The sequence below is a fragment of the Papaver somniferum genome, chromosome 4, assembly GCF_003573695.1.
Source record: "Papaver somniferum cultivar HN1 chromosome 4, ASM357369v1, whole genome shotgun sequence".
In the NCBI taxonomy this organism is placed as follows: domain Eukaryota; kingdom Viridiplantae; phylum Streptophyta; class Magnoliopsida; order Ranunculales; family Papaveraceae; genus Papaver; species Papaver somniferum.
This window is the reverse complement of record NC_039361.1, coordinates 49,734,530-49,758,952: the sequence shown is the minus strand read 5'-3', so window position 1 is coordinate 49,758,952 and position 24,423 is coordinate 49,734,530. Positions and strand designations below refer to the sequence as shown.

The 24,423-nt window shown below is 36.7% G+C and overlaps 1 protein-coding gene across 1 annotated transcript; it reads left to right on the top strand.

Moving 5' to 3' along the window:
- The first annotated feature begins 23,439 nt into the window (after positions 1 to 23,439).
- Positions 23,440 to 23,991, top strand: LOC113272495. Its single transcript, XM_026522320.1, has one exon. It carries the CDS (start codon positions 23,440 to 23,442, stop codon positions 23,989 to 23,991), a length of 552 nt encoding a protein of 183 aa, XP_026378105.1.
- Positions 23,992 to 24,423: the final 432 nt, after the last annotated feature.

Below are 24,423 nucleotides of genomic sequence, written 5' to 3'. Positions count from 1 at the left end.
ATTGGGATTCTGAAGCCAGACCCAACTATTTTCTCTGTAATTGCGTGTTCTGATCTTACTTTGTTCTATCGTATTGAGTATTATCTTCTCTAAGATTTGCTTTAGATTCAATCTCCGACAGGTAAGATAAAAAGTAGTTACAAACATCTTTGTCTCATCGTTTTGCGATTCCACAATTTCTTGTTCCGCTACCATACAATTAAGATCATTGTGAGGTGACTGATATTACTAGGCTGTTCTTCGGGAATATAAATACGGTGTATCAATTGGTTCATGTTCACCTTGATTTATCAAAAGATGGAATAAAAACTCGTAGGTATTTCTGTGGGAGACAAATTTATATATTCAGTGGACTTTTCTGTATGAGACAGATTTTTTTATCAAATCTTCGATTTTGGGTCGTAGCAACTCTTAGTTGTGGGTGAGATCAGATAAGGGAATCAAGTGCGTAGAGTCCTACTGGGATTCAGAAGCGTAAGTAACGCGACTGTACCTTAATCAGTGTGAGATTGGCTAGGGCTCAACTACATTCCAGTCCGAAGTTAAGTTATAGTAGGCTAGAGTATGTAGTGGCTTAATACAGTGTGGTGTTCAAATCTAGACTAGGTCCCGTGGGTTTTCTGCATTTGCGGTTTCCTCGTTAACAAAATTTCTGGTGTTTGTGTTATTTCTTTTCCGCATTATATTTTCTATATAATTGAAATATCACAGGTCGTGCGTAGCTCAATCAATTGGTGAATCCAACCTTTGGTTGTTGATTGAAATTGATTGACGCTTGGATATTGGTCTTTGGTACCATCCAACTAATTTCTCATATTAATTCGGCTCACATATTTCTATTTGTTCGATTGCAGATTGATTTAAGAAATTGAGATATAACTCTTGGATGTATTTTCCTTGATTGAGTCTGATTGTCTAGTTGATTCTCTTGTAAATATATTGGAGTTAGTCCATACAGATTGCCTAAACGAAATATTGGGTGTGGTTGTTAGACCCCCGCTTTTTCAGTGATAAATTCATATTTTTATAATATATGTTTATGTTGTGGGAAAAATTTAATAATTGTAACTTCCATAATAGGTTATTATTCGACTCTTGTATGTTTTGTTTCGTTCTGTTTCGTAGAACCTTGCATAATACCATGTCGTTGAACGTTAATTTGTTTGCACTTATATTCAGTTTAAGAGTTGCATACATCTCCTGAAGTTGAAGTTGAAGTAACTATTATGGAATTCATGATGTATCTGATTTGTGAAATCATCGAAGAATTCTCTAAATTGTTTATGTTTAACAATTCTATACTATTATCTCCATGTTCGTAGTCATTTTTTATACTCCATCAATGTGGTTATCACGCTACAGTGATAATTTTCCTTTTTATGTTACCTAAGTTGTTATGGAATATCTTTTGGTTAACGAGTTTCTAAACTGGCAAATGGTAAATTGAGCGATCAATTTCTTTATAAAGGTTTGTTTATTTCTTGAAATCAATTATTTAATTTTTAAATTCATGATTAATGATTTAGCTTAGACGCTTACTTCATCTTGTAGTTCCTTAGTAACAGCCTACATGATATGTTTGCATTTCTTGATTGCTGGATGCATTTGCATGAATGTCAATATACATGAGAGTTGGTAATTTTGCTGATGTAGCAGCATCTTTGCCTTTTCACGTAGTTACTCCGCAATAAGCATACACTGCTAAATTATCAGAAATGTAAAGCACCATAAGTGCAAGTCCAGTGGAGATAGTTAAATTTGGTCATTTGCCCGACCACCTGGGTTGACAAACTCAAATGTAACTAGTGGGAATTTTTTAATGTAAGCTATCATTTTTTAAAGTTAAATGGGCTCGCTTTATTAAAAACCCACAATTGGGGGATTTTTATAGCATTGCTCGGTTGAACTCATAAGTGTTGCTATATGAAGCTTATTGTCAAATTTAGTTATCAAAACTATATCTTGATTTTTAGTCTACAATTAGTTAAGTATCGATCTAGGATAGAGGTAGTTGAGAAATGAGCCAGTCATCATTTGCGTTCTACCGTTTGAAGGCGAAGATCAACCGAAGCTTTGGAGAACTTCATCAACAAAAGGTAAGTGAAGACTGAAGCACCTATTTCTCAATTTATATTCACCTTTTTATCCTTGAGACGACTGTCGCATAAGTAATTAGACTAGTATGCATAGGAAAGAATTTCGAGTCGAGAACTAATTGTTTAGTTTACGAATTTCTCAAAATATAATGACTAAGCTTAATGAACATTTTTTCATACTTGAACAAATTTCGGTGGAGAAAAATTTATTGTTCGGAACCAAATCATGATTCTAGTTTATCATTCGAAAATAGCCTGGAACAGTGATATGTGTCATTGATGATATTCAGGAATGTTTCGAATTGATTTAAAGAAATATATAACTATTATATTCAGAATACAAGACATTGTTATCAGTCTTACAAACTGAGAAAATGGTTATATGTCTGAAGCCGTAATCCATGTACTTGTACGCATAGCGGAGTAGCTATATTTCGACTTTTATATTTTGTGATAAGCATATTCGTATGCATATCATGGGAAAATCTAATTGTTTAGTGATCCGCATAGGTATAGACATCCGTATACAAACCATTGTGGAACCGTGGTAAAGGAACCGGGTTAAAGTATCAAACCAGTATGCGAGCCAATACAGTTCTATGTTCTAGAACCAGTTTAGTACCCAAACCGGTTCGCAAATTGAAACATTTTGTGAACTCCAGAACCGGTAAATGTCTTAAGTTTGCAAACCGGTACGTGAACTAAAAAGTTCTGTAGACTCCGGAACTTTGAGTTTGATCAAAGTTTGCAAACCATTACGTGAACTGGAAATTTCTGTAGTGTCTAGAACTCAGTAATTGCATAAGTTTGCAAACCGGTACATAAACTGAAAAGTTATGTAGACTCCGGAACTCGGTAATATTATATAAGTTTACAAACCGGTCCGCGTACTGTGACTCAACCGACTCGCGAACGGTTCAAGTATTTGTACCTTGTACATTTATAAACTATGTTGATTTATATTCAATTGCGATTAAATTATTTCTATGAGATGATTTTCATTTGATCAATTCTCTAATTAACACTGACTCGTTTGATCACATGATTATGACTCAAGATTAATGTCTTAGTGAACATGATAATGAGTGTTAAGATTTTAAGTTCAAATCGGCTAGTTTCTGCTAACCATGTTGGACATACACTTTATACACGGTTAGGTTATGGTTTACCTAACCAGAGTGTATATCTTGTATATGTGAATAAGATTCAACGCTTTCATCTAATGGTAAATATTGTTTGCTTGGTTCCAAAGATACCTTAGCTTAAACCTAAAGTAATCTAGGCTTTGAAGTATATATAAGGGGAACTCTTGGCAACTGGGATCTTTGAATCCTGGCACTACTTTTTGTGTGTTCTAGTTGTATCCAGACTCGTCCTCTTTTTAAACCCTTGTAGGATTTAACGACTACAAAGACTTCACTGGGATTCGTGAAGCCAGGATTAGTTATATTTTATCTTGATAACTCAAGTATCTTGATCTTGATTGTTTGTAGAGCCTTGATCCAACAATCAAGATAGATAGTAATCAACAAAGTTATCTTCATCTCAGACTTTATTGATTCCTCAAGTTTTATACTTGTGAGGTGAATAATAATTTAGGATGCACTTCAGGTTACATAAGTCCGGATTTTGAGGATAGCCATACTTTCGTCAAGTTGCTATCGATTTCCATCACCTAGATCTATCGTTTGATCTTATTATCCGTTTAGATCGTAAATCAGGAAATCAATCATAGGCTTAATATGTGGGAAGAAGTTTTGGTTTAAAATCTTCAATTGAGTTGAAGCAACTCTTAGTTAGTGTGAGACCGTCTAATAGAATTAATTGTGCAGAATCCTGCTAGGATTCAAGAGGCGTAAGGAGCGCGACTGTACCTGAATAAATGGGAGACTGAGTTCGGGATCAACTACATTCCAAACAGAATTTAATTGGTAATAGGCTAGTGTCTGTAGCGGCTTAATATGGTTTGGTGTTCAATCTAGACTAGGTTGCGTTTTTTTTTTTTTGCATTTGCGGTTTCCTCGTTAACAGAATTTCTAGTGTCTATGTTATTTCTTTTTCTGCATTATATTGTTAATCGTTATAATTGAAATATCACAAGTTATGCATTGATCAATCACAGTAGACAAGTCCGACCTTGTTTGTTGGATAAGACTTGATTGATCCTTGGACATTGATCTTTGGTACTGTCCAAAAACTCTTTTTGTAGTTAGGTTCACGGATTCAGTTATGTAAACGTTCTAACAACAAGAGAAAGAGATAAAACTCTAGACACTTTCCTTGATTGAGTTTTGACTCTCGCAGTTGTGTTGAGTTAGTCCATACAGATTGCCTATAAAAAATTGATGGTGTATTTTGGTACCCCCAATGTTTTGAGGGATACCTCCATAAATAGGGGGATATTAACGGTTAATTGGAGTTGGATTTCTAGCTAAGGAGGTATTTTTTTAAGATAAAATGTTAATGCTTCCCTTTATCCTAATAAAAATTAAAAGAAAACTAAAATCTAAATCATTTGGTATCCACTTTCATTCTCCAACCGCCGACTTCACCTCTCTTCTTTTTCTTTTACTCTTCTTCCATAACTTCTTCATTTCATTGTCAATTAATCGACGATTCTAAAAATTTCTTCGTCGATTATAGGTTTTAAATCAAAATTAGGGTTACACAGTCACAATCGACACTGGTATAAGTTCGAAGCCAATACCGACTGATACAGTCGGTATTGATTTGTGAATGACCAATACCGATTGTGTTAGTCGGAATACCTTGTAGGTTTAATGCAATATTGACCGAGTTAGTCGGCATTGCAGAATGCTACATTATCTATGTCGACTGTTGGTACACCAATGCCGACTGTTTGTGCGGCAATGCCTATTTTAGTATTGCAATATCGACTCCTTTGTTAATTCAATGTCGATTTGAAGATTTACTTAGGGTTTGAGTTAGGATATGAGTTGGTTAGAATCTCACATATCAATTTATTCTATAAATTATTTCATAATATTTTTTTTTTTTTGAATATTCCTCAAATTTGTGGTAGTATCCCGCAATTATGAGTTCTTTATTAAAGTAGATTTAATCTTATAAATTTTGTTAATAAACAAAAATTAACTAACTAAACAAACTTTTAAATATTAAATTTTTTTAATTTCGGATATATTTTAACCGAGACTCATCCCAACCTCGGCTATTCGACTCAACTTGAGACGGGATAGGCAAACTTTCAAATTTGAGAGTTTACTAATCCATTTTGCCGGTTTGCCTATTCTACTAGGATAGAAATGGACAAATTATCTCATTTTCCCACCTCACTATTTTTGTTTTAAAGAAACATATTATAAAAATATGATTCTAAAATATACTTTATTTGGATTTAGTAAAAACATCAATACCAAAATTTATAAGATATTGTAAAAACAGCATTATCACCGGATTTTTTTCATCAGATGTTAGGAAAAACATCAATATTACATGACCTAGTTAATGTAGTACTATAGGCCAACTTTTGATTGCTAGAGAGGCCGGAAACAATCTGAACAACAGCAACGACGTAGTGCTTCCGGTCATTTGTGGGTTTGTTAGTTGTAATAAAGCTGATAGGCCATACCAAACTATTTAGGGGCCCTAAACAAAATCAAAAAAAGGGGCCTTAAATTTATTTTTTTGGCCGATTGTTTACAATTAAATGATAACATAACTACAATAAGTAAAAATTGCAAATAGAAACCGCATAAAAGTAGCTAATCTACTACACATTAACTTAAAATTTGTAAATAGAAACTACATAAAAATAGCTAATCTACTAAACATTAACCTTCCTCGCCTCGTCGATGCAAACTCATCAATTATGGCATCGTTCTCAATGTTGATCACCATATCTACCTTGATAGATGACGATGCTAAGTCATTCAACCTTTCTTGTGGCATTGCCGACCAAAAATAAGACTTGCTCAACTTTAACTTTGAAAAACTTCTTTCTGCAGAGGCAACTGTAACCGGAATTGTCAACAAAAATCTTGTATGTGATTTTTGTATTTGGGTAGCAACCTTCCATATCTTTCAAGAAATTCAACACTCCAATCACCCTTTCAGTTTTTTCCTGCAAATAACTTTTTAGAATTTTCATTTCCGCACATAAGTCATGCCCATCAATATCAGAACCCATGCAATACTTCAGATAATTTTGAAGCTTCATATAAGATACCTTTGAAAGTGCTATCATCAAGACAATATAACTTCTTTACATGAAACAAGAACCCGAAAATTTCATCGAACTCTTGGAATTGTTCGAACCTACTAGTCAGTGAGGCTTTAGCTTGACCTTTTATATAATTAAAATAGTTAACCTCAAAAGATTGTTTACCTGATAATGGTGCTTCTTCTTCGGTGACAATATCGTCAAAATGTTGTTCCCTTCGAATGATCCTTGACTCATAAAAAGTAAGTTCTATTCCAATTGTTGTTGCCAACTCGGTAGCCTCTTCAGTAACTCTTCAAATCCAGTATCTCTACACTATTCCCATCGGGTATCTGACAACGATTAACAGTGAAACCACTCACACGTTTTTAAGTACTTTCCAACGTTTTATAGATGAATGAAAACAACTTATACATCCTGAAAAATGATACTACTTTAGGACATAATATATCCATATCTAAAACCAAAATATTAAGCCTATGACAAGCACATGGCAAAACTGCCCCTTGTTCGAGCCAAATATATGTTCATCGATCCTCTTAAAGAATTTTGAAGTTGCTCCATTCTTTTATTGGGCTTCTATAGAATTTGTGAAAACTACAGCCACATCCATTTTTAAGATTTTGGTCACTGTGAAACCCATCGAAAAAAAACTTCAGGCGCGCATCCAGTTTTCCTGAAAAAATTTCTCCCAGACCCATATTTATCGTAATTATGTTTTCGTTTTACCTGAACTTCCAGATTTATTTCTTTGTTTTTATTTTCTTCATTTTCTTCAGGAAACAGGGAGGGACAGGCGAGAGAAGCGGTTGATTTCCTTTGCAATTGAGATTCTCTCTAGATTTCAACTTCGAATTTCTGTTTCTAGGTTTAGTTATATTTCAATTTTTCTTTTTAGGTTTTAGATCTTTGTTTCTGTTGTTTGCTTAGTGAAATCGGCAGCGGAGAATGGTCTTTATCTTAAGCTGGGTTTGGTATGAGCTGCTGATACTCGTGGACGACAAACAGCGAGAAGATGAAATACAAGAGTTGAGAGAAGATCTCAGGTGCGAATGGAACTAACTGTCTTGGCTAGTTGGTTGCAGTCCATGGTGGAAACGATTGCAGGAGCTGGTTTGTTGTATTCGTATATGATGATGGGAATGAACGGAACTGAGTTGGGGTAGTTGTTGTTGTTACCAGTCGAGACAAGGAGATGTTCGTTGGCAGAGATGATGAAGATGCTGCTGGTCGATGAAGCTTTTGGTAATGGACAGAGATTATTGCCATCGATGGCAGTGGAGAAGATTACATCGAGTCTGGTGGATCGATAATGACTGGATGACGTTGTGCAAGAGTCTGTTGATGAAGACTGTACGTGGGAGTTTGCTAGAGATTGAAGGTGTAGTCGAGAATTGTTTAGATGGCCAGGGAGAATATAAGTAAACTGATGGCAATGGTGAAGTCTTACCGGCAGGGGATTCAGCTGAAACGGTTGTGGTTGCAGTATGGGTGGTCGAATTCAGGTGTTTGGCAACAACACAGGAGATGGAGTTGGTTGTTCTTTGGTCGATACAGTTGCAGACAGTGGAGGACCGACGGTGGAGAGATGTTGTTGCGAGCAAGGCAAGGAGAGAATTCAGGATACTAGAAGTTGTCGGAGTTGTTGACATGGAGTTGTGTGTTGGCTGAGAATATCTTGTGCCGAGAATAAGTTGGTGCTGTGATGGAGTTTGAGAAATGAAAGTTGGGGTTTATTGAAGATGTTGTTACTCTTAGCACCAGTTGTTCAGATGGAGACTTGATTAATGAATGGAGGTGTTGCCTAGATGGAAGGACGAATGAGAAGGGGGAAGGCCCGGCTACACAGCCATAAACATAGAAGACTAGGGTTTGGATTTCTACTTCTCCGAATCCATTTTTGCTTAGCTAGTTTTGATTTTAATATGTGGGAGCTTCTTTGGTTCATAATGGTTGAATAATCTGTTATGCAGCTATGAAAACGGTTGCATAACTTGTTATGCAGTCATGAAAATGATTGCATAACACGTTATGCAGCAACATTTTTGTTAATATTGAAAACAATAAAAAAAAGACTGCATAACTTGTCATGCACCTAGATGCATAACTTGTTATGCAGTCCAGAGAATTGTAGCATAACACGTTATGCAACTACTTTTTTGTTAGTATTAAAACCAACAAAAAAAAGTCTACATTACTTGTCACGCACCTACAATAATATCTGCATAACATGTTATGTTGTCGAGAAAATGGATGCATAAAACATTATACAACCATATTTTTGTAAGCACTGAATTAAAAAAAATGGTGGCATAATGTTTTATGCATCTTTTGTTGTGTCTGCATAATGTGTTATGCATCGTTTTTGGTGGCTGCATAATGCTTATGTACCAAATTTTTGAAAATTTTGTATAAAAGAACAATCGCCTCCGATTTTTCCGCAAAAAACTTAAATTTGATATTGTTGTTTGTACTCGTTGTGTAGCTCTCTTAAAAAGATTTTCAACGATATAAATTTGTAAAATTTCAAGGCGCGATTTTTTAGATATGTTATATCCATGTTGCGTTGTCAATTATACCCCTGATGCATAACCCGTTATGCAGACACTTTTCAAAATTTCATATAATTATGGGTGTGATGGAAACAAAAAATAATCTTAGGCCTGACAATAAAAATATTATTTTTTTGGGTCTGCGCCTAAGTTTCCCTATTAGTATTTGTTTGCTCTGACCGACACACGCAGTGCCATATATGTACGCAATAATTCTTTTGGGAGACCCCTACCGGTGTCCCTAAGCGGCTGTCTATGTCGCCTAAGCATTAGATATGGGCCTGGCTGATATATACACGACATGGGAGGCATTGAAATTCGAAAAGAAACCAAGAATTCGTATCATGACGGCGAGTAACAACGAGATTTACAGCACGGAGGGAATCACCATTGCTAAGGAAATGGTTATGCCTGGAGTTTGGGTTGCCACGACATAATAATCTATTAAGCTTGATTTGGTCATGCTAAATATTGAAGTCGTTTTTACCTGAGGAATAACATAAAATTCTGATTTCTCCGAACTTAGCTATTGGCACCTTGAATTTGGCGCGAGATGCTGGAAAGGTTCCAAAAGACAACAATAAACTGCTTGTTCCCTATTTACACAAATTTCTTCTCGTAAAAATAACAAATCGACAAACTGCAGATTAGGTGTATATCTATCTTCATTACTACGACATTGGAATTAAAGTTAATACCTGCATGCACATTCAAAATAAAAAATCACGATGACATTGGCATTATAGCTAACGTGCATGCACATTCGAAAAAAACTCTACACTTCTTTGTCTAAAATCAACCTTTCTCCTGCTTCATTCCCATTTCTTCGTTCATTGTTCCCTTCTTCCACCCACTTTCTTATCATTCTTCCAATGTAGCAAGTAATGGGTCGACACCAGTTTCCTTGTAGTAGGCAAAAGTATGAGCATCCTCGAGATCATACTGATCCCATCCACCATTTTCCATGAACTTCGCAGGGGAATCTACTATACCTTTCACTATGGACTTCCACTCTAGTTTTTCAGCGTTCACATAGTACTTCACGAGACCATCGTTAAGGCGACGTTTTATGCGAGCAAGCCACGTAAAGGGAATTGAATTGATTTCAAGCACATTGTCCACCTTGAAGTCCTGACATATGACTGTCATATCAATTTCCCCAGGTCTAAGCAGTGCCAGATTAACAATGTCAATGTCACACAGTGGCACCACAATGAAACGTGATTCTTCAAGCACAATTAGGGAAAGTGAAGTCAGGGCAAAGCCGGCTGATGCCTTTGAGGGAAGAACCCCATAAAATTCGTACTCCTCTAGCTCTTCAAACAGACGAAACAGACAAGGTGGATTCAGCTGGAAATTCCATCGCTCACGAACTTCGTCGACAAAGTTCTTTAAATTTTTGTTAAGGCCCTCATCACTGATTAGATTCCCTTTCTCAATCTTATCTAAATCATGATCAGACCTGTCCTGTCCCAGAGGGTAGTGCACCAAATGAAAATGGATGTCTTTTGTCTTTTCTGTCCCCACCATGATGGGGTCATGCAAGTGGAAGTGCAAGAGAGGCGGCATCCTCTTGTCTCCAAGTCGGAAGAAGGATTTCTTAATATTGTCAAAACCAAAATCCGTATTGAAATTGGAGGCAATGTATACGAACCCGGTTGCATGGGCTTCAAGGGTACCAGCAATGATTTCTCCATCTTGGCCTCCTATCTTGGCAAGGATCGTAACATCAGTTAGTCTTATTAGCATCTTCAATTTTTCTATCTGCTGCTGCAACCGAGCAGAATGAGAACCATTGTCAGACCCAGACATTCTTCTTTTTTTAGATACAAATCTCTTCCCAAAATTTTTGCCAAAACTGTCTGCTATGCTAGACTGAACACCCGAAAATCTTCGTTGGTGTGCAACCTTAAAACGGCGAGCAAATCTTGCCTGATTATGCTTACGCTGCTCCTCCTTATAAATCTCTCTGGCCAGCCAGAGAGGTTAATTCCTTCAAATCCTTTGAATAGGAGGTGCGGATAAAGATCAAAATAATGATATACCGTGAGCTTGCGGAGTTCTCCAAGTTTCCTGCCATCAATATACATGTTTTTCCCCAAAGTTCCAAAAAATCTTCTTGACACGAGGTGTAAAACTACACCTGCGTCTACAATACAAGATAGAAAGAACAACATAATATCAGGCGCCTTCGGACAGTCATCAGGCTAATCTATCAGCAGACAATTCACATGCGAGCGGAATTCTCCATATTTGCTGGCATCAGTAAGCGATCTTGCTTCCGAGGTTTCAAAAAGTTCCATTGAAAGGTGTAGATGGTGGATTTTCAACAAAGGTCAAAACCGTAAAATCATAACACTACATGTTTTTGACACGACTTCAGGGATCCATGTGACGATTCGTGTTTTACAAAGTATGATGTATATGTCGCTCGAAAGGCCTCTCCTGAGCATTTGACACCGGGCATTTCATCATAGCCTCTATGTAGAATAACATAATTGGGCGGTTCTCCGTAAGATTGAGAGCTTAACGCCTTCAGGATACCGGTGACACTCACTGTTCCCTGACTACTTAGAGGATTTCGCCTCTACATAGAAGAACAATTGGGCGGTTCTCCGTAAGATTGAGAGCAATAACGTCTTCAGGACGGTGATACTCACTGTTCCTGACTATGTAGAGAGACTCGTGTATAGACTCGGGCGGTCCTCCATACATGAAATGTTGAGAGGGCAAAATATCTTCGAGATATTAGCAACACTCGCTGATTTACTGACTATATGAAAGAGATTAAATTCTAGGTCATATTCACCACTGATTTCCTAGAAGATAACCTATCTTATCTCATTACTCCTATTTCATGATCGAAATGGTAATAGATAAATGTATTACTCCGATTTCATGATCGAATCCACGGCTGATCTCATGAAATGGTAATAGATATTACTCCGATTTCATAGTCGAATCCACGGCGGATCTCATGAAATGGTAATATCACCACTTATTTTATTACTCCGATTTCATGATCGAATCCACGGCTGATCTCATGAAATGGTAATAGATATTACTCTGATTTCAAAATAGTCGAATCACCACGATGCCATGGAATGGTAATATCATCGCTCATTTCATTACTCCGATTTTATGGTCAAATCTGCGATTCCATGAGATGGTGATGGAATTATCATTTTATTATTCTGAATCCATAGTCCAATCCGCTGCTGATTTTATGGATTGATAATAAATAACTACTCATCTTATTACTCAGATTCATGAATTATTCTCCATTGAATTTCATAAATCAGTAATAAATACCCAACAACCGGGCATTTGGACCATCACTGAGTAAGCCCCACAAAAATGGTGCGAGTGTACTCGACAATGATGCACGACTGAGCACCCGGATGCACGAACGAGTGTCCAAAAATATGAAATAATGAGGAATCCTTCGTAAAATAGGAGAAAACAATGAATATTAATAAAATAATAAGAGGCGCCCAAGGCCAGGCCCACCAGCCGGCCGGCCGTGCCCTAGCCATGGTCGGTTCGTGCCTCTCCCATTATTTTCCTTATTTTTTGTTATTTCGTGAACTCACGAAAACTCCTTGGTTTTAGCAACTTTCCTTGTTTTTGCAAAACTCGTGAATTCTCCATAACTTGGTGGATTCACGAAATAATATTATAAAATAAGGAGAGGTGTGCGGGACCGGGTAACCTAACCGGCCAGCCGTGCCTAAGCCATGGCCGGTCCCACACCTCACAATCCTTAGATTTTTATAATTATTATTCCCTAATCTCACGAAACTCCTCCGTTTCAACAAACCCGTGGATTCTCCATAACTTCAAGGATTCATGAAAATAATAAAATAGGGAAAGGTGTGCGGGACCGGGCAACCTAGCCGGCCGGCCATGCCCTAGCCATGGTCGGTCCCACACCTTACAATCCCTAATCTTGCATAATTATTATTTTCCTCAATTCATGAAACTCCTGGGTTTGAGCAAAATTCATGATTTCTCCATATTTTCTCAAATATTGCTCAAATCACGAAAAACCAAAAGCCAACATAGTCGACTAGATAGCCTCTCACGGAAATTTTAAATGTTAAAACACTTTTATTTTAATATTTTCAAAATATTGATGAATTGAGCATACATGCTCATTCCAACAAAAATCGAGAATTCTCAGTCAAGATGAAACTCTTCTGAAAATTCACTATGTTGCTCGAACGCGCATCAGAAAATACTGAAATTCTCAGTATGGAAACACGGACACCACGTCAATATGTGCATGCCTCCATGACCGACAAGAGTCATTCCTAGGGCTTGCACAAATCCGGTCCCACATGTTTTCATAATTCTGACCTAATTTGTTCAATTGCTCATACTGGGCCCGAACTCTCTCCAACCAACTGGAGAATCCTTCAAATGACCAACAACTGGTCCGTGACCACCAAGATCCGGTACCATGCTCTCTTGGTCGGTCCTCGTCTCTCATACCTAGGTTTGTCACCTAATGCTGAATCCAGCTATATTTCAATAAATGATGAAACCTGCATTTAATCATCGTTCTTTCACCAACTCTCAAACTGAGAACCCTGGTGCGTGCTCACTCGAGCACTGGGCATCACATGGACGCTCATCATCCCATGTGGTCGGTGGTCCCTCTTCACTCATGACCAATTTTCATCAATTCACTAATTGTTGAAGGATTGATCAAAAAATTAGGGTTTCAAACAAACGCTCCACGAATCACCATTCTGAGCAAGTTTAAACACAAAATTATGTTGATTCAGCAATCAACATCCAAATTAATAATATTCGGTAGTTCACCAACATTTTTGATTAATATTTTATTGGGTCACGGCACCAGTAAATAATTCTTTGAATTGAGCAATACTTGCTCAGTTGCTCGAATATTGATCCAACCATCAATATTCGGTAATTCATCAGTAGTTTGTCGAATTGAGCAACACTTGCTCAATTGCACGTCAAATTATCAATATTCAGTGTTTTGGTGAATTGAGCAACACTTGCTCAGTTGCACACCAAAATTATCAAATTCGTCGAATTGAGCAATACTTGCTCAGTTGCTCGAAAAACTCTCAATATTCGACAATTCGTCGAGTTGAGCAATACTTGATCAGTCTCTAGTCAGTAATTCATTGACATCTCAGAGAATTACATGTTCAATCCATGAATCGCCGAGCATTTACCACTTATGCTCGATTCAACAAAATTAGACTCACAGTCTAAATCAGCCAACAACTAACCAACTAATACACGTCTGCCTTGCAGACTCTATGATTCGTGAAATCTCAATCACGTCACAAATGGGGGATATCACTTAGGGTTTTGGTCTTGCGGTCTACGGCACGTGGATTCATCCACAATGAGAAATGTGCGTAAGTCGTGTAAACGGTTGAAGGAGTTAGCAAAGTAGTGGGTGCACGATCATCAATCATCGATTATCATCATTATCCGTCAACAACTCGATATAAACTTATTCACAGAACTCAACTTCAGCAGTTCAGCAATATTGCAGAAACCTTCAACACACCCACAATCCTTGATCATCACTGATCCCATACAACTCTCAGCTTCCCTCCTACAGATCAACCCATCTCCCTCTTTGCGAGCGAATTGACTCTGGAACGACCATTGTCTTGGTTTAGGCCGGAGTCATACAGATTGATTTCCCGAATCTAAGCACCCCCTTTGCAGCGGTGCATCTGTGTCAGGATTAACATTTTGTCCAGCTGAGGAGTCTCGACAGCACGCTCGACTCTTCATTTTCCCAAAAAACCGGCGGCTCGTGTTTCCCCATCTACAAAAGGATATGTAAAACTAAATCCGCCTGAAAACAAGACAGTGAATGCTTGGTTTCTCGATGATGAGAAAACCAAAAGAGGAACAGTTTATTTATATAAGATACATCTGTTGATTACAAGTAATTACGACTAACTGGAATAAGAAAGCCTGAATAAAACAGGGAAACAAGACCAAAAATAGCCTAAGTTTCCTTTCTCTAACACTCCCCCTCCATCTAGACTATTTCTAGACAGTCTAATTTAGGTTCGACTCAAACAGGTTCGGCCCAAAATTAGTTTCTTTCTCGGATAGGAAAGAGAAAATGGGGAAGTTTAGGAAGTTCCTTTTAAGCATAAACGTAGAGAATAGAGATTAATTTGGACGACCGAGCCAAGCGATGGAGGACTCTATATATGGTGATTTTGTGTCAATGTGAAGCGTGACATTTTTTCCAATTTAACACAAAAAGATTGGATTTCGTTCAACGATGAAAGGACGACATTGCCCCTCTAAATCAAATATATATTTTTAGACATTTTCGTAAATAAACCGAAAAGGAAAGGCAAATAGGTATTAGAATTTTCGTAAATAAACCAAAGAGAAAGGGCAAATAGATATAAGAGACAAATTGTATTATAATTCCTTAGGGAAATTCCTATGGAAATGTTCAAATATATTTTTGTTGAGCCAGGTGGATGGCCAAACTGGGTTTTCCACTATTGTAAAGCATTCGGAGGTTGACCGTCAAGCGCGAAAAGGAAATGCAGACGCCGTCGTGTCTCTTAAAAACGCCAGCGCTCGTCGTACAACCGCTGGCGCTCATTGTAGAAACGCTGGCGTTTGTAAGAGATACGCCGGCGTTTGAACCAAGGTCGCCAACGGCTAATTTAAACGGTCACCGGAATGGCTAGTTTCTACCTCCATAAATACGGCTCGAGGTTGATCTCACAACTTCACAACAATCTTTTATCCGATCAATATTTTCTTAATTTCAATTTCTTTCAACTTTCAACTATGAATTCTGATTTAGATTCTTCTGAGGAAGATATGGAGATGGATGAAATGTTGTATGAAGAAGAGGAAGAATGTGTATGGAGTTTTTGCATCAAATGGATGAAGATGCAAATTAAGATAGAAAAAGGTGAAATTTATGTTGCAATTACAATCCGGGATCATACCAAAGCCTTTATATCCATATGAAGTTGAGACTAGAAGATGGACGTGGTGAGATCAATATTTTTACCACGAAAAGATGATGCATGATTATTTTAATCATGATTGTGTCTATCCGGATGAGGATTTTCAGCGAAGATTCAGCGTGGGCCGCAACTTGACGCAACAGATTATTGTCGAGCTTTGTCACGTACAACCTTTATTTAATTATCAATATGATGCACAACATGTACGAGGCTTTAGTCCCAAACAAAAGGTCACTGCTGCCCTCCGCATACTATGTTACGGGGTACCAGCGGATGCCATGGATGATTACATCCGTATTAGGAATACAACCACCTTTAGGTATCTCAAATTATTTTGCGAAACAATTGTCGAGCATTTTGGTCCAACCTTTTTAAGAAATCCTACTCAGGAAGATGTTCAAAGAATAACTGAAGAAAACACCGGCGATGGGTTTTCCAGGAATGCTAGGTAGTCTTGAATGCATGCACTGGACGTGGCATGCATGTCCGGTTGAATGGGCATGCCAATATAAGGGTCATTATCCAAAACTAATTGTAATTTTGGAAGCTTCAGCTGGCTATGATTGTTGGTTTTGGCATGCCTTTTTTGGACTCCCGGGTTCAAATAACGATCTCAACGTATTGTATAAATCACTATTGTTTGAAGATCTTAAGAATGGGATCGCGCCGCACTGTAATTTCACCATCAACAGTCATCATTACACTCAAGGTTATTATCTAGCCTACGGAATCTATTCAGAATGGTCAACTATGGTTCAAGCTTATAAACAGGTAGGTTTTGGACCGACGTCTTCGAAGGATATGAAGTACTTTAACACCCAACAAATGAAATGAAGAAAGGATGTTGAACGCGTTTTTGGCATAATGAAAAGGAAGTTTTCCATCATAGCTGGGCCGGCACGCTTCTTTGATCTTCAAGAAATGAACAAAATTATGCTAACTTGTATCATCCTGCATAACATGGTCATTGAAGAAACCAAGCGTGAGCCAACCTGGACGAGTTTTCCGGATGAAGATTTGTTGCCGGATCTTATGGCGGAGCATGGGCGACCGGCAAGAGAATATAGACTTGCCACTGACAGACTCCAAAACCGGGGAATCTATGGACAACTAAGACGATAAGATCCAACTAAGCACATTTGGGCTTTAAAAGGAGCAAGAGACGATGCGTGGGGGTGAGGCAGAGGCAGATAGATGTTATTTTCAATTTAGTGTTGTTGTTTATTTTAATTAATATGTTTTTTAATTTAAAGTTGTTTGTTTAAACGACTACACTTAAAATTAAAATAAGGCAATCATATTAAAAGTAATTTTAAATAAACGAGTACAATTAAATTAAACTTAACTAAACAAGAATTAAAATTAGTTAGCAAGACTGTATTCATCTTCATTTTCTTCCGAGGCATTATCTTCATATTCTTCCACATTCACATATCGACCAGTTTGTTGAGGGGGGGCTTTTTCAGGGACTTGTTGTTGTTCGGCCGTAGCTTGTTGAGCTTCGGCCGCATCCATTCCCTTAGTCCATGCAGCAAGTTCTCGTTCATTCGTTATTGAAGTGTTCAAGGAGAGTAACTTGTTTAGCTTACAATCCATGTAATATTGTTCTCGCGAAAGACGACTTTTTTGTTGATTATTTATAGCAATGCCACGGTCCGTGGCTCTATCTGCTTCTATCTGCATCTCGAATTCCTATTGATGTGCATAGATGTACTCGCTTGAACCTCCTTTTAATGCTCGTTGGGATGCGTCTCTCGCTGCTTTTGCAGCTTTCTGACCACCTCATATTCTTCTCTTGATGTTGGTGTTAACGTCTAGATTGTGTTGTTCCTGACTACTTGGAGTTCCATCAGGTGAGGAAGCGGGCCCTCCATTCTGAAAATCTTGCGAGATTGGACCATGTGGTAATCTTGAAGGCACTTGATTACTTTCCATCAAGTATGAATTAAACTTGTTAAGCACCCTCAAAATGGTGAAACAAGTTTCATGTTGGAAGCCCTGTTTGTGGGATCTCTGCCACTCTCCCCGACATCTTCGTTCCACATCCGGTTCGCCTTCACCACTTCTTTTGTTGTGATACATTTGAGTGATCAAAGATACAAGTTCACTAACGGCTACTGAAATTGTGTGAAAACGATGAGACAACCCATCGGCATCACGTCTATTAGGGTTACCTATTTCTTCACAAATTTTTTGTAAAATCTTATCATAAAAAGTTTTTTTTCTTGATAAGTACCATTGACTTCATCTGATGTATATAATACATAATTTCTTCAAAGTGACTCGTCTTCATCCATCGTATACTTGACACCAAGAATTCTTGTGTTTCGTGGTGTTTCTTGTTGTGTTTCTTGTTGTGTTTGTTGTGGTGTTTGTTGTTGTGATCGTTGTTGTGGTCGTTGTTGTGAGGATGCCATATTTTTTAGAAATTAAATTTATAGCGATGAAATTTTTTCTGGTAGATTGAGTTGATATGAATAGTTTTATTTGAAAAAATAGAAGAAAAAATTAGAGATGGTATGAAATTGTGTAATTTTGAGGTAATGATGAAGAAGGTGTGAGTTTTAAGTCTGGAGATGAACTGAATTTTATAGGGAAACAAAAAGGAGAAACAGTCGTTGGATGGAAGGAGCCGTTGGCGATTTTATAAAAAACGCAGCGCTTTAAGGAAGGACGTTGGCGCGTGACATAACAACTGGCATTGCAAGGAGAAGCGCCAGCGTTGGTGCCAAGGCCGCCCGTCCTTCCACCACGCGCGCTACATGATCCATCTCACTCAACAAACCAACAAATTTGTTGGTTAGAACATCCATTTTTCATGTTTGTTGAGTCCATAGTGGGAAAAAAATCTTCAAGTTTTTTGAGTCCATAAGAACTCCTCTTATGTATGATATTTTTTAGGGTATAATTGATAACCAAACTTTAATATAACATATCTAAAAATGTGTGCCTTGGAATTTTACAAATTTTATCTCGTTGGAAAGGTTTTTAAAAAATCTATGGAATAAGTACAAACAACAATATCAAATTTAGAATTTTTACGAAAAATTCGAAGGCATTTATCATTTTAGTCACAATTTTCTAAATTAAATGTGTATCCATTATGCAAACTACCACAAAGGATACATAAATTTATGTAACCATGTTTTGGTTTATGCATCAACTGATTTTCCTTTGCAACTAATAAAATGATGTACTCCCTCCATTTCAAAAAAAGTGATACTTTCACTCTAGATACAAATTTTCTTTTACAGTCCAATTGCAGAAGTGTTTCCTTTTATCTTTGGTCGGCCTCCCCACCGTGACAGCGGTCATCTAGTACAAATATATAAAGAGATTTATTGCACATGAGATTCAATTGTTTATCCTGATCACTTTAATTTTTGAAGAAGAGATTGCAAACACCAAGGCTCAAGGATAATTAATCATCATATTCAAAATTGTGTTCGAAGTTGAGAGCAAAAATAAGGATGTACACATGAAATACATTGGGTTTTTTTCTTTTATGATAACAAGAGCGAATTTTTTATTAAGAAGGATCAGACAATAATTGTCTTTGTAATACAGACGGAATCCATGGAGAGTAATCCATGTACTCTTCTAATAATAGTTTGTCTCTCCTTTCTTTTTTTGAAATACTATTTGTTATATTATTCAAATCTCTTTTGACATGAGAGATTTTGCAAAACTAAAATGAAGAAACTAAAGTTTTAACACTTATAATAAGGTGATTATTGTAGGAAATACCATTTAGTCCTAGAAATAAAATATTGGAGAGAGTTTGGTCCAGTTGACCTAGTCAACTGTCTGTTTGGTCCATTTTTAATATATATATATATATATATTACTGTTTGGTCATAGAAATTATCATTTGGTCCTAAGGTGACATCATGGATGATGTAATTGTCATTTTATAGTGGCAGAAATACCCTTTGGGACCACATATATACTCAATTATCAAGAGAGAAGAAATCATTTTGAGATTTACTTTCTCTATCTTCTTTTCTTTTCAGATCTAGTTTTTCCCACAAACAACTATTTTTCTTCTTCTTTTTCTTCATGCTGCTGTAACAATGGTGATTAGAAGGTGAAAATCTAAATCCTTGTTTTTTTTTCTGATTTGTTTTGATTTTTTCTGTTAATTAATACGAGAACATGTTGATTCAGTATGATTTGATGAGTTTTTGACGTAGATCTGTTATTTTGATATGTAGATTGGTAGTTGTAGAAAACGATGGTGTTTGAAGATTTCTGTTGTTGTTTATGTTTTCTTCATCGTCTCCATCATTTTTTTTTCTCTGTTGCTGTTGAAAATTATGAAGACGATGAAGTTCATTGATTAGAATGAACTCTGTTGAAGAATGATGAAGACGACAAAATTCATCCAACAGAATGAACTCTGATTTTTTATGGACTTTTTTGTGTGTTCATTGTTAAAAAATGAACTCTATTTTAGATCTTGAATTTATTAGGTGTTCATCTAAAATAATGAACTCTTTTCAAGGTTTGAGTTAGTTAGCTTTTGATAGGTGTTCATTTTGACGAATGAACTCTGATTTTTGTTCATAACTATGAATTTTTATTTGGGTGTTCATTTGAAAGAATGAACTCTGATTTTTGTTCATAATTATGGACTTTGATTGGGTGAATGAACTCTGATTTTTTTTCCCAATAATGAAAGTTTGTTGTGTGTTCATTTTGACGAATGAATACTGTTTTCATATAGGTTTTTATTAGGTGTTCATTTGAAAGAATGAACTCTGTTTTCATATAGGTTTTATTAGGTGTTCATTTGAAATAATGGACTCTGTTTTCATATAAGTTTTATTAGGTGTTTATTCGAAATAATAAATTCTTTTTTAATATAGGTTTTATTAGGTGTTTATTTGAAAGAATGAACTCTTGTATTTATTCAAAATAGTGGAGTTTTTATTTTATGTTCATTTGAAAAAATGAACTCTGATTTTTTGTTCTTAATAATGAAATTTTTTGTAGAATTTAATGAAGTGTAATAAAGTTCATAGAACTTAATGAAGTGTAGAGTTTTCATGAAACAGAATGAGCTCAAATATATAAAAAGCCTGATAGTTCATCAAACAGAATGAACTACTACAAGAAAATAAGTAGTAGTTAACACGGAAGGGTACTTTGGACCATTTAATAATTTTAAATGATTATGGACCAAACAGGAAACGTTTTTTCCCGCTGGACCTAATAGTGTTGGGAAAGGATTATTTCCCCATGATTATTCTCCCATATGACTTGAATGTTATCAGATGTGATATATTGAACCACTACTTCTGCATCAGCAATAAGGTGTACTTCATTAATCCTCTGAGCTTTGACCCAACTCAGTCCTTCTAGAATTTCCATGCAGCCTCCGGATTCAGAATAAATTACTCTGCCTCCATACGATCCCTTGACTCCAACATAGTTTCATGTACCTGTAAGAAGAACCATACAAGATTACCAATAAGGTTGAACTGCTGTGGGATTCTGTGCAGCAAGAAAGAAATTTTGCAAGTGAAATCTTATTCTAGAAACAGCGGATAAGGGATTAAGAATTTTTTCCTGAAATACACATTCACATATTTCTAAGGAAGTAAGTTCATAAACTTGTTTGTAAACCGAAAAGGAAATTGCCAGGAGCTATTGGTTTTGTTATTCATTGCATATCTTATGAACAACCAATATGTGTGATAGAGCATAACCGCTAACAAATTGTTGTGTTCTTGGTAGAAATATTCAAAAAGTCCTGACTTATGCATTGGTATAACTTTTATTAGTAAAACCAATATTAAGTACTCACCTGTGGTATGATCGGATTATATCTGACCTTGGGGAAGGGAACTGATCCTAGTAAGGAAAAGGGAACCGATCCTTGTAAGGGAAAGGAAACCGATCCTAGTAAGGGAAATGGAACCGATCCTTGTAAGGGGTGCAGTACATCAAGGGAACCGATCCTTGTATGGGGTGCAACAAGGTTTATAGGATTTCCAGGAATTATGGAAACCGAATTTGTGCTTTAATGAATATCTTGAGAATATTTTCGGTTTTGGAAATTCCTTGGTGTCCAAACTTCCTTGTCTATAAATACACGAAGTTTGCTTTTCTAGCAAACTAATCCTTCGAAACAACAGATTTACTCTTTTGTTGTTGTTACTGGTGTAGCCGCCTATCGGAGAGGAGAGTAATCTAATTAGGTGAAATCTCTTACGACCGCTCAGTTTAAAGTCTTCTTTGGGATTGAGAGGCTCTAGCGTGACCCGTTGGTGGGAAACTAGATAATTGTGGTTTATCTTTGTTTTCGACTGATTTGATTGACTAACGGTGGTTGAAATCTGATTGAACCTAGTTTGTTTATTCTTGAAAATATTATCTTCTGATATAAGATTCACTCAAACTAGTTCAGAGTTTTGACAGGGATCTTTATATTGTTGTTAGTTCTAAAGACGATCTTGTGATAATCCATTGTTAACAGACTCTGTTCTGTGCGTGATTGATCACAAGAGATTCAAGTGATTGTGTGCAGGCTTTTATTGAAAATTTAAGAAGATTTGAAGACAAAGAAGATATTGAAGATCTGACTTGGGTTTTACTATCTTTGGTGTGCACAATACTTGTTTCGGTAAAAGAGGATCCAATTAATAATCAGTTTATCCTTTTGGTAGATTGGATTGATTAATTGAGTAGATCGGCATCAAAACGGTTCTTCGGATTAAAGGTGTTGTTGGCTTAATCTTAATCGATTACCTTTGGGTGATTGAACATAAGATAGATCTAGACCTGACGAAAGAGTTTATGTTGAGATAAACGGAAGATCCTTTGTCCGACTCATATCACTTGGTTGAATAGAATTGATACCAAACAGACTTCTTGTTCCTTTATTGTTTGGAATACGAACCAAAGGGATTGATCCAAGTACGTGACTTATTGATAAGTTGGAGGCGTGGGAATACAGACGGAACTAGGTGAACTATAGGGTTAGTTACTTGGTCTCAACTATACGAAGTTAGTGTAATTTTTTGTAGCGGCTTAATTTTGAGAGTATTCAATTCTGGACTAGGTCCCGGGGTTTTATGAATTTTCAGTTTTCCTCGTCAACAAAATCTTGTTGTGTCATTTACTTTTATTTTCCGCATTATATTTTTTTATTATAATTAAAGTAAATTACACAAACGTTAATTCATATTTACTTGATAAGCAATCCTATTGTGTTTAGTTAAGTCTGAACCTTTGTATCAAGTAAACATACTTCGTTGTTGTATTGTCTCGATCTTGTATCCATAGACGATCACACGAAGTGTGAACCGATTAGTTGTATTCTCTCGACTCAGTCCATAGACAATCACTTTCGGAGAAAGGACTTATAGGTAGGAAAAGTTTTAGCTTGAGGTATATTTGGGTACCCTCGCCTTTTCAATTGGTATCAGAGCAGGCAAACACGAAAATATCGAACAATCTTTGTTTGGTCGATCCAACCTATAAGAATGAATCTAATGAGTGATTCAGTTAACGTTATGCAAGAGTTTGAATTCTCAAAAGTTGAAGATGTTAATACTTCGTTGTCTCATGATCCAGGAGTAATGAAAACATCTATGTCTTTTTCTGAGCAACCACCTACGACTAGAACTTTACATTGGAATCCTCCTAAATTTTCTTTTCTAAAAGTAAACTGTGATGCCTCATATGATTTAAGCTCTGGCCTAACTGGTATTGCTCTTGTTTTGCGTGACCATGCAGGTACATGGAGAGGAGGGCTCGTCAAATGCTATGCAGGAAAAGCAAGCTCAGAAGCAGCAAAATGCCTAGCTTTCAGTCATTCTGTTAGATGGTGCGTGGAGTTGCAGCTGCCAAGAATTATGCTGGAAATGGATCTTAAAGGGATTGACAGTTATATAAACAAGGCGTCTCATACAATATCATGGGAGAATGAAGTCATTCTGCTAGATGCAATAGAAACTTTAACAAAATTTCAAGCCTGGGAAGTTAGTTTCGTCCCAAGGAAGTGTAATAAAATTGTTGATACACTTGCAAAGTACATCAATAGGTTTAGAATTTCTAAAATTTGGTTAGATGATCCTCCTAGTAATGTTGAGGCTCAATTACTGTCAGAAAAACTTCAGATTCATGATTAATAAAATCCCATTATTTTGCATCAAAAAAAAAATTAGGGTTTTGGTCTAGCGGTCTACAGCACGTTTTCATACACAATGAGAATGTGAGCAAGTCGTGCAAGCAGTTAGAGGAGTTAGCAAGGTAGTGGGTAGAAAATCAACCGAGTCTCCGCACGATGAGCAACTGGTTTTAACACGATTTCCACTTCCCCACTCTTTGACTCCAGCAATTGTCACACTTCATGGGATCAAGGTGTCTACAATTTTTGCAATATAAATAAGTATCTGAATCATGATTGAAACAACAGAGAATCTCTGGTCGAATAGACAACAAGAGATTAAGAACTCAACATCTGAGCAATTACTCTCAACAGAGCAAAATTCAATCAATCATAACTTATATTATTTCTCCATGCAAAATAGACAACACACCTACAATCTATGATCACCATT